Source organism: Ursus arctos, unplaced genomic scaffold (assembly GCF_023065955.2).
Source record: "Ursus arctos isolate Adak ecotype North America unplaced genomic scaffold, UrsArc2.0 scaffold_15, whole genome shotgun sequence".
NCBI lineage: Eukaryota > Metazoa > Chordata > Mammalia > Carnivora > Ursidae > Ursus > Ursus arctos.
In genome coordinates this window covers 31,400,636-31,414,943 of record NW_026622819.1, presented here as the reverse complement: position 1 = coordinate 31,414,943, position 14,308 = coordinate 31,400,636, and the positions used below count along the sequence as shown (strand labels likewise).

Below are 14,308 nucleotides of genomic sequence, written 5' to 3'. Positions count from 1 at the left end.
ATGCTCATCAGGAGGATTTGGTGAGCAATGCCTCGTCTTCTCACATACAAACTAGACTTATGCATTTCATGTAATACCAGCCATCCAACAGCTTCCAGTTTCACAAGATGAGTCCAAGGTAATGTTGGTATGGACAGGCAGAGCAATTCAAGCAGTGAGCTGCTTAAATGGCTCTCAGCCATCATACTTAACAACAGGAAAGTAAGAGTGTGCCAATTAGCTTTAGATGCGGAGCAAACTACCCTAGTGGCTAAAAATAATAGCTACCTACTTAGTTTACAATTTTGCAGGTTGACGGTATGGGCTGAACTCAGCTGGGCAGTCATTTGATCTCAATTAGCCCCACTGGCATACTGGGGATTGGCTGGTCTGCCATGATCTCAACTAGGACAACTTGTTTCCGTTCCTTTTGGTCTCTCCTCCTCCAGCAGGCCAGCCCAGGCTTGATCTCATGGTTGTGGCAATGAATTATACAAGGTCTCTTGAGGTCTAGGCTCAGAAAAGGCGTATGATTACTTCTGCCACATTCTGTGGGCCAAAGCAAATCACCAGTCCAGCCCAGATTTGAGGAGTGGCAAAAGAGATTATACTAGTAGAAGGAGCTGCAAACTCTCACAGGAAGGAGACATGGATAGAGGTGGGATAGAAAGGTTCTGGCTGTTTTTGCAAGTGACCACATTTTTTCCCTGTTCTGCGTTCCTGATTTCTAGGATTCCTTGCTAAGTCTCAAAGGATGAACACACAATACACTGAATCTGACCAACGTCAGTAGAGAAGCAACAGCTCAACAGTACTGGGAGGCACTGAGGCCAACCCTTCACACAAAAGTCCCCTTCATAACATCAGGGTTTTTTCTGCAGCACGAGACTTTTCCAGACTCTCCCTTGTCCTTCCTCCAAGGTGGAGTTAAGTGGACTCTAGCAACTTTAGCCCTAATTAATATCTACTCCTGTGTGGTACAGTTTTTCTCATCACAGTTACATTATCATAGGGGCCTTTTGCCTGGAAATCCGAGAGTGCAATGGGTGCTGCCTCATCAGATTCTGACTCGGGCAGTTGTTCCTTCTGCTCCGTCATCTCACGTACCCCGCTCACCCCTAGCTGGACTGATCTGTACGATTTCTCCTGAATGTACTAATGGAACTCTATCGGTTGCTACCAGTTTTTCCTTTCCTCCTGTGCCATAGATTCCTTCTGATCCATAATGACCACTCAATCACTACAATCCTTCAAGCCCTGCAGAGTCCTCGGAATAAACCTGCAACTGGCCAGTTTTTTCTCCTGTGTGTGACAAGATGGACATTTTAAATAAGGAGATGGCAATCTGATATTATATAGCTACAAATGATTTGAGTCTTAGAAAACAAATTAGGACTTCATGACCTCATTTTTTTTAGCCATATGGCAAGTATCTTCTCTTGTGAATATTTTCCTTGTATCTTATCTCCATAAGAATATGGATCTATTTATATGTAACACACACATGCGTGTATACACACATACACATACACGTATTTACTTCCAGGCAGGTCAACACCTGGTGTTCAAACAGAAGCCACTCTTGGGCTACCCTATTCCCTCAGCCTTACTTCTAAATCTTGTACGGTTTATAATGAAAGAGAAGAGGAAGTCATGTCTGTCCCGCTTGTCTTTTCTCCATCTGGACATTACAGTGGTATCCATGTTAAGGCTTATGAATCCAACATTCCCACCAACTCTAAGTGATGTGGAAGCCACAGAATGATTTCCCACATACTCTCTTGCTAGTGTTCTCTCATTGGTAGTTTTCTCTCCCCAGTTCACTCAGAGTCCCTTCCTAGAGACAAAACATGTATGTAAAAGTTCCTGTATGACATTTCTCCTTCACCTGGACACCTTTCTATAGCACTCTGGACAACTCGCCCTACTCCTGAGAGAGAGACAATAGTAGAGCTTACAAAGTATTCTTTTCAAAATTATTATGGATTAAATCTCCTAAACTATAAAATAAATTAATATATTTTGGAGGTTGAGAATATCTGATGACATCATCTTCGAATAACCTTACTTTCATTGACGTGTGTACTCTTTTTTTTTTTAATGATTTTTTATTATATTATGTTAGTCACCATACTGACGTGTGTATTCTAAAAGCATTTACTGAGCATGTATTAGCTACCAGGGACTGTACACTGAAAGTAATCATAAGACGTTCTATTACGGAGAACTGAAATTCTGAGCACAAGGAAAATTGAACGTTACAGTAGGGAGTAAAAGGTGTTATAATGGCACAGCACAAGGCATGGAAGAATATAGGAGAGCACTGGTAAGGACAGAGCCTGAGGGGCTGTGGCGGGGGGAAAAAACACTTTCAGGAAGAGATCATATTGAAGTACATGCTTAGTAAGTAGTCATTAAGTCACCCAAATTTCCTTCCTTTGGATGACCGTTTTAACACTTTCTACTTTTCATTGGCGTTTTTCTTTCCAATCTTTAACATACTGTTGCTTATCTTTTGTTTTCTAGAAATTCCTTTGGAAAGCCTTGGGAACCACCTTAGCATCCTGCCAAGATATAAACTTTGTAAGCTCACAGATTAAGGAATTTCTGATTGCTCCCAACCAACTGGGGGACCAGCGACAGGTGGGACCCCTTTCTCTCAATTTCCTCTTATGATGATGATAATTAATTCCATCTGGAAAGCCACTGAGAGGTCTTATGACAATGTCTTACTTACCAAGAATCCATGGATACATTCAAAATAATCCAACAGAATTTGTCAGAAAAATGATACTTCCCTGTTTAAATATCAATGCTTCATTATTTTTTTATTTTAATTCCAGTATACTTACCATACAGTGTTATATTAGTTTTAAGTGTATAATATAGTGCTCATCACCATGTGTACTCTTAAACCTCTTCGCTTATGGAACCAAAAAAGACCCCAAATAACCAATAAATCTTGAAAAAGAAAAACAAAGCTGAAAGCATCACAACTTCCAGACTTCAAGTTATATCCTAAAGCTGTAGTGATCAAGACAGTAGGGCACTGGCACAAAAATAGACACATACATCAATAGAACAAAATTGAGAACCCAGAAATGAACCCACAATTATATGGTCTATTAATCTTTGACAAAGAAGAAACAAAAGTCAAATGGAAAAAGACAATTTCTTCAACAAATGGTGTTGGGAAAACTGGACAGCAACATGAAAAAGAATAAAACTGGACCACTTTTTTACACCATACAGAAAATAAATTCAAAATGAATTAAAGCCCTAAATGTGAGACAGGAAACCATTAAAATCCTAGAAGAGAACAAAAGAAGTAACCTCTTTGACATCAGCTGTAGCAACTTCTTACTACATATGCCTCCTGAGGCAAGGGGAAAAAATGCAAAAATAAACTTTGGAACTTCATCAGAATAAAAGCCTTCTGCACAGCAAAGGGAGCAATCAACAAAATGGAAAGGCAACCTACAGAATGGGAGAAGATATTTGCAAATAACTTGTCTGATAAAGGGTTTGTATCCAAAATATATAAAGAACTTATAGAACTCAACACCCAAAACCACAAATTAATCCAGTTACAAAATGGGCAGAAGACATGAATAGACATTTTTTCCAAAGAAGACATACAGATGGCCAACCTCCCCTCTGGTAGCCTTTAGTTTGGTCTCTATAGTTAAGAGTCTATTTCTTGATTTGTCTCTCTCTTTCTCTCTCTCTTTTTTTCCCCTAGGTTCTTTTGTTCATTTGTTTCGTTTCTTAAGTTCTAAGTATGAGTGAAATGGTATGGTTTTGTCTTTCTCCACTGACTGACTTCACTTAGCATTATACTTTCTAGCTCCATCCATGTTGTTGCAAATGGCAAGATTTCATTCTTTTTTATGGCTGAGTAATATTTCATCATATATATATGATCATAACACACACCTTCCTTAATACCCATCACCCAGTTACCACTTTCCCCCACTCCCCTCCCTTCTGTAGCCCTCAGTTTGGTTCCCAGAGTCCAGAGTCTTTCATGATTTGTCTCCCCTCTGATTTCTTCCCATTCAGTTTTCCCTCCATTCCCCTATGGTCCTCATGTTATTCTTTATGTTCCACATATGAGTGAAACCATGTGATAATTGTCTTTCTCTGCTTGATTTATTTCACTTAGCATAATCCCTTCCTTAATTTCTCTTTCCGCTATTTCATCATTAGTGTATAAAAATGCAACAGATTTCTGTATACCAATTTTGTATCCTGTGACCTTATGGAATGTATTTATCAGTTCTACTAGTTTTTTGGTAATCTTTAGGACTTTCTATGCATAGTATCATGTCGTCTGCAAATAGTGAAAGTTTCACTTCTACCTTATCAATTTGGATGTCTTTTATTTCTTTTTCTTGTCTGATTGCTGTGGCTAGGACTTCCAGTACTATGTTGAATAAAAGTGGTAAGAGTGGACATCCCTGTCTTGTTCCTGATCTTAAGAGAAAAGTTCTCAGTTTTTCACCATTGAGTATGATATTAGGTGTGGGTTTTTCATATATGGTCTTATTATGTTGAGGTATGTTCCCTCTAAACATACCTTGTTGAGGGTTTTTATCATGAATGGATGTTGTGCTTTGTCAAATATTTTTTCTGCATCTATTAAAATGATTATATGATTTTTAAAATACAGGTTTAAAATACAGGCTTGATTGCACTACTGGGTATTTACCCCAAAGATACAGACGTAGTGAAGAGAAGGGCCATATGCACCCCAATGTTCATAGCAGCAATGTCCACAATAGCTAAATCGTGGAAGGAGCCTAGATGCCCTTCAACAGATGACTGGATTAAGAAGTTGTGGTCCATATATACAATGGACTATTACTCAGCTATCAGAAAGAACGAGTTCTCAGCATTTGCTGCAACATGGACGGCATTGGAGGAGATAATGCTAAGTGAAATAAGTCAAGCAGAGAAAGACAACTATCATATGATTTCTCTCATCTATGGAACATAAGAACTAGGATGATCAGTAGGGGAAGAAAGGGATAAAGAAAGGGGGGGTAATCAGAAGGGAGAATGAAACATGAGAGACTATGGACTATGAGAAACAAACTGAGGACTTTAGAGGGGAGGGGGGTGGGGGAATGGGATAGACCGGTGATGGGTAGTAAGGAGGGCACGTATTGCATGGTGCACTGGGTGTTATACACAACTAATGAATCATCGAGCCTTACATCGGAAACCGGGGATGTACTGTATGGTGACTAACATAATATAATAAAAAAATCATTAAAATAAAAAAAAAAAAGAAACATTCAAAAAAAAATTTAAAAAAATAAAATAAAATAAAATACAGGCTTGTAAAAATATTGAAAAATGAGTTTCAATTATCCTTAATTAAAGTATTTTTAGTATATTTTGACCTTGGCTTTCTAACTTAAGGGTATGATCATAAACTTCAAAATCATCGACTTTACAAGCTGAAAGTAACCTTACATACCATTGGTTTTCAACCTAGGGAAAACATAAGTGTAACCAGGAGAGCTTTTTCAAAGCACTTTTGCCTATTCCCTACCCTGGCAAGGCTGCAGAATATTTGTGAATGTGGAGAAAGGAGAGTCTGTGTGTTTAAAAAATAAAAAATAAATTAAAAGAAAAACTCCCCAGGCTAATAAAGACCACCTAATACAAAAAAAAAAAAAAAAATTGTAGTGTATTTTGTTATACTTTCTCTTCAGGAATTTTGAGATGTTTACAGGATCCTTTCTTCAATATTAAATGTTCGGAAGTCACTAGACTTACTGAAGTTGGAAACTGCTTTTTTATTATGTTATTTATTTTCTCCTTGTCAGATGTTCTGTTATCTTATTGCCCTTGGCATTATTTCTAACACCATTTCCCCCAACCTGTTTGAAACTCTCCTTCCCACACTGTCCAATGACTTGCTTCCTCATTTATTTCAGAACACTGCTCAATGTCACCCTGTTTATGAAGCCTTCTCTAGCCACCCTATTTAAATTGAGAACTCCCCCTAACCTGCAACAGCTATTCTCTTTCCTTATTTCCCTTATCTTCATAGCATGGCACCCTCGAAATACTATATATTTACATGTTTACTGAATTTATGTGTTTATTTAATATCACTTCCTGTCACTTCCGCCTGGTCGTGTGCCCCACAAGGATGGGCAGTTTGATGTGCTGTTCACTGTTGTGTCCCCAGCGCCTGGAAGAGTGTCTGACACATAACAGGTGCTCCGTAAATATTTGTTAAGTAAATGAATGGTTAAACTCAAAATTCCTATCTTTTCTGACTTTAGGGAATAACGTCTATTTTAGGATACTGTGCCGAGAGCCACTTGGATACTGTTTTAAAAGTTCTCAAAACATTCCAGGATCGGGAAAAGTTTTTCGTGAATCGATGTAAGGTAAAAAGAATAACTTTCTCTTCCAAAGCTTTTGGTCACAGTGAGGGCAAATGATACTGATTCCTTCAGTGTACATCCTTTTCCATATCATACTTGTTCCTGTCCCCAAGTCTTTGTTCCAGGTGAGAATGGCTCAAGCCCAGGCCCTGTAGAATGACCAGCTGTCTAGCAGGTCTACTCCAGTTTCTGTCCCTAGTGCTGACCTGGAAGGTCCTAAGGAGTTCTGTGTGTGCCTAGGTTTGTCCCTCTACCAGCTGCTCAGGCCTCATGGTCTGTTCCCATGGTGTGCACTGTACTTCCCCTGAAAGAAAGGGATTTAATAAGTAAAAATTAACCCAAGCTTTCTCACAGCGACCTCTATTAAAGCCTGATAGATCCACAACACAGTCCTGAGTGTTTAAATTTGACCAAGCAAGAGTAGCAGTTTTAAACTAATTTTCATCATCCCAGTCCCATTTCTTAACCCCTGTAGCGGTCCGTAGGATTAGGAAGCAAAATGGAAATAATGAATCATGGAACATTGCATCAAAAACTGGGGATGTACTGTATGGTGACTATTATAACAAAATAAAAATTATAAAAGAAAAAAAGGAAGCAAAATGGAGGAAGGGAAACAACTTCAGTCATAATTTTCATGTCTCTCTTTCAGGGTATTTTTTCTGGGAAAAAGAGCCTGACCAAGACTGATGTCATGGTAATCTATGGAGCTGTGGCCCTTCATGCTCCCAAGGGTCAACTCCTAACCAGGCTTGATCAAGACATTGTTTCCCAAGTCCTGTTTCTTTATGGCCAGTGCTCTCAGGTAACGGCCAGCACAGGGTGCCTCGATTTCCAGGCTGGGGTTCCCAAACCTTGGAAGGGCTCACCTCTTGGGAATATTCATGCTCAAAGGATACAGGCCGAAGGCAAAATAGCATCTAGTATGTTTGGAAGATGAGAACATAAGAGAACAGAAAAATTCATTATGAAACAGGGTCAGGTAATTTGTTTCTTTCCTAAGGCCTCGGGTAGTTCATGGCCTATGAGACCTTTCTAGAGCAAGTACCCATAGCAGTCTCCCCCAAGCCTGAACTTAAAATAATTACTCCACTATTACTTTAGAGCAGCTAGTTCATTACTTCCCTGTTCTAGACTCTGAAGTGTTACTAATGGTAGTTGTTTAACCTTTTATGTGGTGTAGATAAACCACCGAAAACAGTACCTCACAAATAAGTGAAATACATGTATTTTTAAATGAATAAAAATACGTCATTAATCAACCTACTCAACCTACCCCCCGTTGTACCATTTCACACACCCCAACACACACTCTTACAAGTCACCCTGACTGTCCTGGATGCCCCCCGACATGCCAGGAATATTCCTGTCTCAGAACCCCACAACTGAGTTGGAATTCATCGGATCATTTCTGTCCCCCATAGTACTTTATTTTTTTTAAGATTTTATTTATTTATTTGACAGAGACAGCCAGCGAGAGAGGGAACACAAGGAGGGGGAGTGGGAGAGGAAGAAGCAGGCTCACAGCGGAGGAGCCTGATGTGGGGCTCAATCCCAGAACACCTGGATCACGCCCTGAGCCAAAGGCAGACGCTTAACCGCTGTGCCACCCAGGCGCCCCCCCCCCCATAGTACTTTTTATATCTTTAGTAAAGTGCTTTAGATATATTGTCAATTTGGCCATTTTGCTGACTAGTACCAGGTTAGCCACCTAAAAATCACCTTGGGATCAAGTTTGAAATACAGCTTCCCAGAGCCATTTTTCAGGGAGATTGATTCAGTAGGTCTGGGTTGGAATCTGACATCTATATTTTTAAGAGGTTTAGAAGTGGTTCTTTTTTTTTTTTTAAGATTTTATTTATTTATTTGACAGAGATAGAGACAGCCAGCGAGAGAGGGAACACAAGCAGGGGGAGTGGGAGAGGAAGAAGCAGGCTCATAGCGGAGGAGCCTGATGTGGGGCTCGATCCCAGAACGCCAGGATCACGCCCTGAGCCGAGGGCAGACACTTAACCGCTGTGCCACCCAGGCGCCCCCTAGAAGTGATTCTTATCCATAGCCAGGTTTCAGGAGCTTTTACTGATTACATGCACATCTGCTCCCACCCTAGATCGCCGGTACCTTGATGTTTGGGATTGTACCTTATGCTCCCTTATCTCTGTTTCTGTGCTCTCCACACACACCAGTTTGTAAATCTGTTCTTGACATTTATTCATGTGTGTATGTGATAAGAATGGAATCATAGGAAACTTGGGATATCACAGATACACGTATATGCTAGTGGTAGGGAATAGGGCAGTGATCTTCAGACTTCAGTTGCATGAGAATTACCTGGAGTCCTGTTAAAAATAGAGTTCCTAATGAATCACAGTCTTCAGGGATAGATCTCTGAATCTGTATTTTTAACAGGCTCCTCAAAAGGTGATTCTGATGTACCCAAAATTTGATAAGCAACGATGAAAACCAAAAACATAATTGAAAAAAAGATGTTTTGTGTTACATTAATTTTTAGTGAATCATTGAGAAAAATTATAATAAAAATAAAAAAGGAAAGGATATAAAGATGTTTCGGATAAGGATGACTGTACACTTTCAAGGTATAGCGAATTCTTCCGTAGCACAACACATGAGCAAGATAGTACAAGAAAAAACACAGGGATTACGGAGAAAATGGAGAAGAGGCACGTTCAAAAACCCCTTCAATGACATATAAAAAATAGGAATCTAATTTTATTTGTTTTAAATATTTTATTTATTTGAGAGAGAGAGAGAGAGATAGCAAGAGAGCGCAAGAGCAGGGGGGTGGGGGTGGAGAGGGAGAAGCAGGTTCCCCGCGGAGCAGGGAGCCCAACACAGGGCTTGATCCCAGGACCCTGGGATCATGACCTGAGCTGAAGGCAGATGCTTAACCGACTGAGCCACCCAGGCACCCCTGAAATCTAATTTTTAAAACCATCTAAGAAGTACATAAATACTACCAAAAAATATGGCACTTTTTCTTGAAAAACACCTGAATTCACTTGGGAAAGTTATGAGTGATTGTGACATGGTGATAGGAAGAAAGGTCATCTGAAATCAGACAGACAGCTAGAACGCCCGATTTGAATGGGAAGCAGCTCATACCATGGCAAACAAGCAGCTGGCGTGTTTGAGGTGTTTCTGTGAGTATTCCTACACAGGTCAGTTCAGCTAGCTCACCTTTTGCCGTCATGGACAAAACTGCATAAGCAAACACAAAACTCAGAATATACTAGAAGTATTTACTCACATATCAATTTCATTGAAACAAATTCGCATTTTTCAAGGCAAGCATCATAACAGAACTGACTGTATCTCAGTTCCAGAGTCAGCTGCCCTATGAGCTTTCATTTTACAGCTTTTCACTGCTCTTTCTGCCAAGAGCCTCTGCCCTTTTTCTTACCAAAGTCTGGTAGAACCTCTTTAAATCATGAGGCTTGCAGCCCAAAGGCTTGATTTCTTAATGCTGCTTTCTGTAGATTAGACTCACCTGGGGAAAAAGTCTGCCAATGTACAAGGTCTCACTTTGAAAATGGGGGAGGACCTGGACAGCCCCCACCACTTAGCAAGACTCAGTGTCCCGCTTAGCTGTTGTTTTTAGGTTGGTGTGTGGGTCTTTTTGCTGGTGGGGGGAAGGACCTCTAACTGCCGCTCTAGTATCTGCTTTTGCCTTTGGTTTTTCAGGTTCTGGGCATGTCTGTGATGCGCAAGGTAGGCAATATATTTGATATATTTGAATACATAGCATGCTCCCTGGAAATGCAGTAGGCATAGATGTCCTCTTGGTTTGATTCCAGAGGAAAGGATCCCAACATGTAACTAATCAAGCCAACCCTGAAGCCAGGATCCCTGAGACTAATCTAGGACAGAACATAGAGCTATATTTGGTTCCAGGTGGTTTGGGAGTGACACTGTAACCTAGAGCAGTGTTCTTAGAACTATGCGCTGTGACCCACCCGAAGACCATGAAATCAATTTAATAGATCTAACAGGTCACAACCAGCAGAGTTCTGTAATGAAAGAAAAGCAATATAGAAGAGTACACTGCATTTAGCAGTAAGAAGTATCATTAAACTTTCATCTCAGTTATTATATCTGTGTATTATCTATCTATCTATCTATCTATCTATCTATCTATCTATCATCTATCGATAGTGCATGTAAGCACAGAGTGGACTTATAAATTGTTTCCTATAGTTTGTGTGGTTTATGGTCCAAAAAGTTTGAAAGCCATTGCTCTCTAGAACCTCAGTCTATGGGGGATGGGGGTGGAGGGGGGAGCAGAATTTGACCTTGGTTTTTACCTTCCCTGCAACTTTGACCCAAGACTGAGGTAGAAATAGCAAAAGAAGCAGAGATTCTCATTTCTGTCTGGGCACATAGTTCAACCCTAGGTCAAGAACTGGGTTTATAGAACCAGGTATGGAACCCAAGACTTTGGCTTACACTGTGTATCATTTTGCTTTAGGACATGGACCTCCAAATGAGTTTCACAAGAGCTATCACTGAGATTGGTATTGCTGTCCACGATGCTGAGGATCAGGGATTCAAGTTCTCCTACAAGGAGGTGCTGCTGGGTTACATGCTGGTAAGTGTGCAGAGAGGACATGGGCAAGGTCTTGAAAAGTCTGTTACCGAGAATCCGAGCGGTCTTTTTTTAAATGGGTACAACATGCCCATAGTCCCAGGTAACAGATCTCTGCTATTATATGGACCAAGGACACCCAACAGTCCAATGGGGCTGCAGCTGCATCTGGAAACTCCCCAGACCCTTTCTAGAATATTTCACCCCTTTGTGTTGCAGGACTTCATCAGGGATGAACCCCTGGACTCCCTAGCTAGCCCTGTTCGGTGGAAAGCCTTAATCGCCATCAGATACCTCAGGTAGAGAAGTTTTCTTGCTCTCATTGAAAAAAATATTTCCTCCCCAAAATCCTTCTTCTGATCAACTGACTTCTGATCAGTGGATACTCCGGTGTACCCTCCCCCAAAATGAACACAGCTCATCGATGGTTTTTTTTTTTTTTTTCCAAATAGGGGCTTTTCCCTCTTTTCAAACTTACAGAACTGACTGAGAGGCCGACCCTTCAATGACTGACAGCAATAAAAAGCTACTCAGAGGAGTCAGATTTATTGATACAGGAGGATTGAAGTTTCTAAGTGGAAGGAAATTTGTCTTCCTAGACCTGGGCAAATTTTAATATTCCCATTAAAAACTTATGAAAGCCCTAATCATATTTTAGTTGGTTAGCAGCAATAAACCTGCAGAAGGAAATGATTTTAACCAAATTTTTAAAATAATACTTTCTCCCTGCAGTAAAAGAAATATAAATCCATGGTCAAAACTTGGAAACTATAAAAAGTTTTTAAAAAATAATAAAAATCACCCGTTATTGTCAACATTTTGGTATACGGCCTTCAAGTGTTTGTACCTAATTCTTGATGTCAAGCACAGAGCTGAGACCGGACTCTACATACAGCTGCGTGCGCTGTTTTTTCCTCACTTCTCCTCACATATCCCCCCATTATTACCAACTCCTCACCAACATTGGTCGTTTTCCATTGTTTTAAAAGAATATTTTCACTGTGGTAAAATACCCATAAAATGTATCATCTTAACCATTTTCTGGTGTATATTTCGGTAGTGTTAAGTACAATCGTATTGTTGCGCGATCAATCTCAAGAATTCTTCCCATTTTGCAAAACTGAAGCTCTATACGCATTAAACAGTTCTCCATCCCCCTCCCACCAGCGCTGGCAACCACCATTCTACCTTCTGTCTCCATGAATTACATACTTCAGTTACCTCATGTAAATGGAATCATGCAGTATTTCTTTTTGTGCCTTGCTTATTTCGCTAGAATGATGTCCATCCATGTGATAACATGTGTCAAAATTTCATTCCTTTTTAAGGCTGGAATAATATTCCATTTACTGTATACACCATATTTTGTTAATCCATTCATCCAATGGATGCTTGGGTTGTGTTCATATTTTGACTGCTGTGAATATTGCCGCTAATGAACACAGGTCCACAAATATCTCTTCTGGACCTTGCTTTCACTTCTTTTGAATATATACCCAAAAGTAGGATTGCTCGATCATATGATAATTCTATTATTTTTAATTTTTTGAGGTATTACCATACTGCTTTTTATAGCAGTGATACCATTTTACATCCATATCATCAGCCATAAGGGTTCTAATTTTTCCATATTTTTGCCAACACTTGTTTTTTTTTTCTGGTTTCTTCTTTTATTATTATTTATTTATTTTAGGGAGAGAGAATGCATGAGCAGGGGTAGGGGCAGAGAGAGAGAGAGAGAATCTCAAGCAGACTCCTCACTGAGCTTGGAGCCCGACACAGGGCTGAATCCCATGACCCTGAGATCATGACCTGAACAGAAACTAACCATGTCATTTTTTCAAGATGATTTTGGCTCTTTGGGATCCCTTGAGATTTCATATCAATTTTAGGATGGATATTTCTATTTCTACAAAAACCGCCATTGTATTTTGATGGGGATTACATTAAATCTATAATCTGCTTTGGGTGGTATGGCTATCCTAACAATAATAAGTCCTCAAATCCATGAACATAGGATATTTTTCCATTTATTTGTATCTTCTTTAATTTCCTTTAACAACGTATCATGGTTTTCAGTGTACAAGTCTTTTGCTTCCTTGGTTAAATAAAGTATTTTATACTTTTTTGATGCTATTGTAAATGGAATTGTTAATTTCCTTTTTGATTGTTCATTGTTAATGTATAGAAACAACTGATTTGTGTATGCTGATTTTGTATTCTACAACATTGTTTAATTTCTTTATTAGCTCTAATAATTTTTTTGTGAACTTTAGGGTTTTCTACGTAGAAGATCATGTCATCTGCAAACGGAGATAGTTTTACTTCTTCCTTCCAATCTAATGGCTTTTATTTCTTTTTCTTGCCTAATAGCTCTGACTAGCACTTCAGGCATTTTGTTGAATAAAAGTCACAAAAGCAGGCATCTTTATCTTGTTCCTGTTCTTAGATTTTCCCCTAAATCTTAGAGGAAAAATTTAGTCTTTCACCATTGATATATTAGCTGTGGGCTTTTCATATATGGCCTTCATTATATTGAGGTAAGAAACAGCATTTTTAATGGCTGCTTAATAACTTACGTATAGCTATGTCTCATATTACTTAACCAACCTCCTCTTGCTTTATTTAATTGTCAGTTTTTAAAACTATAAATAATATTTTGGTGAACACCTTTGTGCAAAAAATGCTCTCGGAACTTTTAATTATAAAAGCTGACAATTTGGTTCAATAAATATTATTCAGTGTCATCCATGTATCAGGCATGGAGTTAGATTTTAAAAGGATAATCATTAACAAAATATTGCCTTGCCCTGAACAAAATATGGCCTTGCCTACTGGGTAAAATAGATGCAAAACATACCCACTTAATTTCTCTAAAATGTAGTAAGAACAAACATAAGGGAAGACACAGGCTGCCATGTTTACAAAGATAAGTGAAGTTTGAAGAAAGCTCAAATAAATCTTGAAGACGAGTTAAGAATTAACTAGGCTCTAAAACAGTGTTGTCAAGCAGAAATAGAATGCAAGTCACATATGTCATTTAAAATTTTCTAGTAGTCACTTTTAATAGAGTAAAAAATAAACAAAGTAATTTTAATAATTATTTTGCTTAATCCAAAATATTCAGCATATTATCATTTCAACATGTATTTGATATTTAAAAATGTAATGAGATAATTTACATGATCTTTCATACTAAATCTTCAAAGTCCAGTGTGTTTTAGAATTACAGCGTGCCTTAATTCAGACTAGCCACACTCAGGTGTTGGACAGCTACATGTTGCTAGTGGCTACTCTTGGACAGAACACCTGTAGAACT

The 14,308-nt window shown here is 39.0% G+C and overlaps 1 protein-coding gene across 1 annotated transcript in view; it reads left to right on the top strand.

Annotated features, from left to right (window-relative positions):
• The window catches only part of MROH2B (maestro heat like repeat family member 2B), a 58,820-nt gene that overhangs the window by 24,549 nt on the left and 19,963 nt on the right, over positions 1-14,308 (top strand). The window contains exons 19-24 of the mRNA XM_026506884.3: positions 2,506-2,622; positions 6,282-6,389; positions 7,039-7,191; positions 10,089-10,115; positions 10,873-10,992; positions 11,209-11,288. Coding sequence (XP_026362669.3) covers positions 2,506-2,622; positions 6,282-6,389; positions 7,039-7,191; positions 10,089-10,115; positions 10,873-10,992; positions 11,209-11,288 — 605 coding nt within the window. The remainder of the gene's footprint in view (positions 1-2,505; positions 2,623-6,281; positions 6,390-7,038; positions 7,192-10,088; positions 10,116-10,872; positions 10,993-11,208; positions 11,289-14,308) is intronic.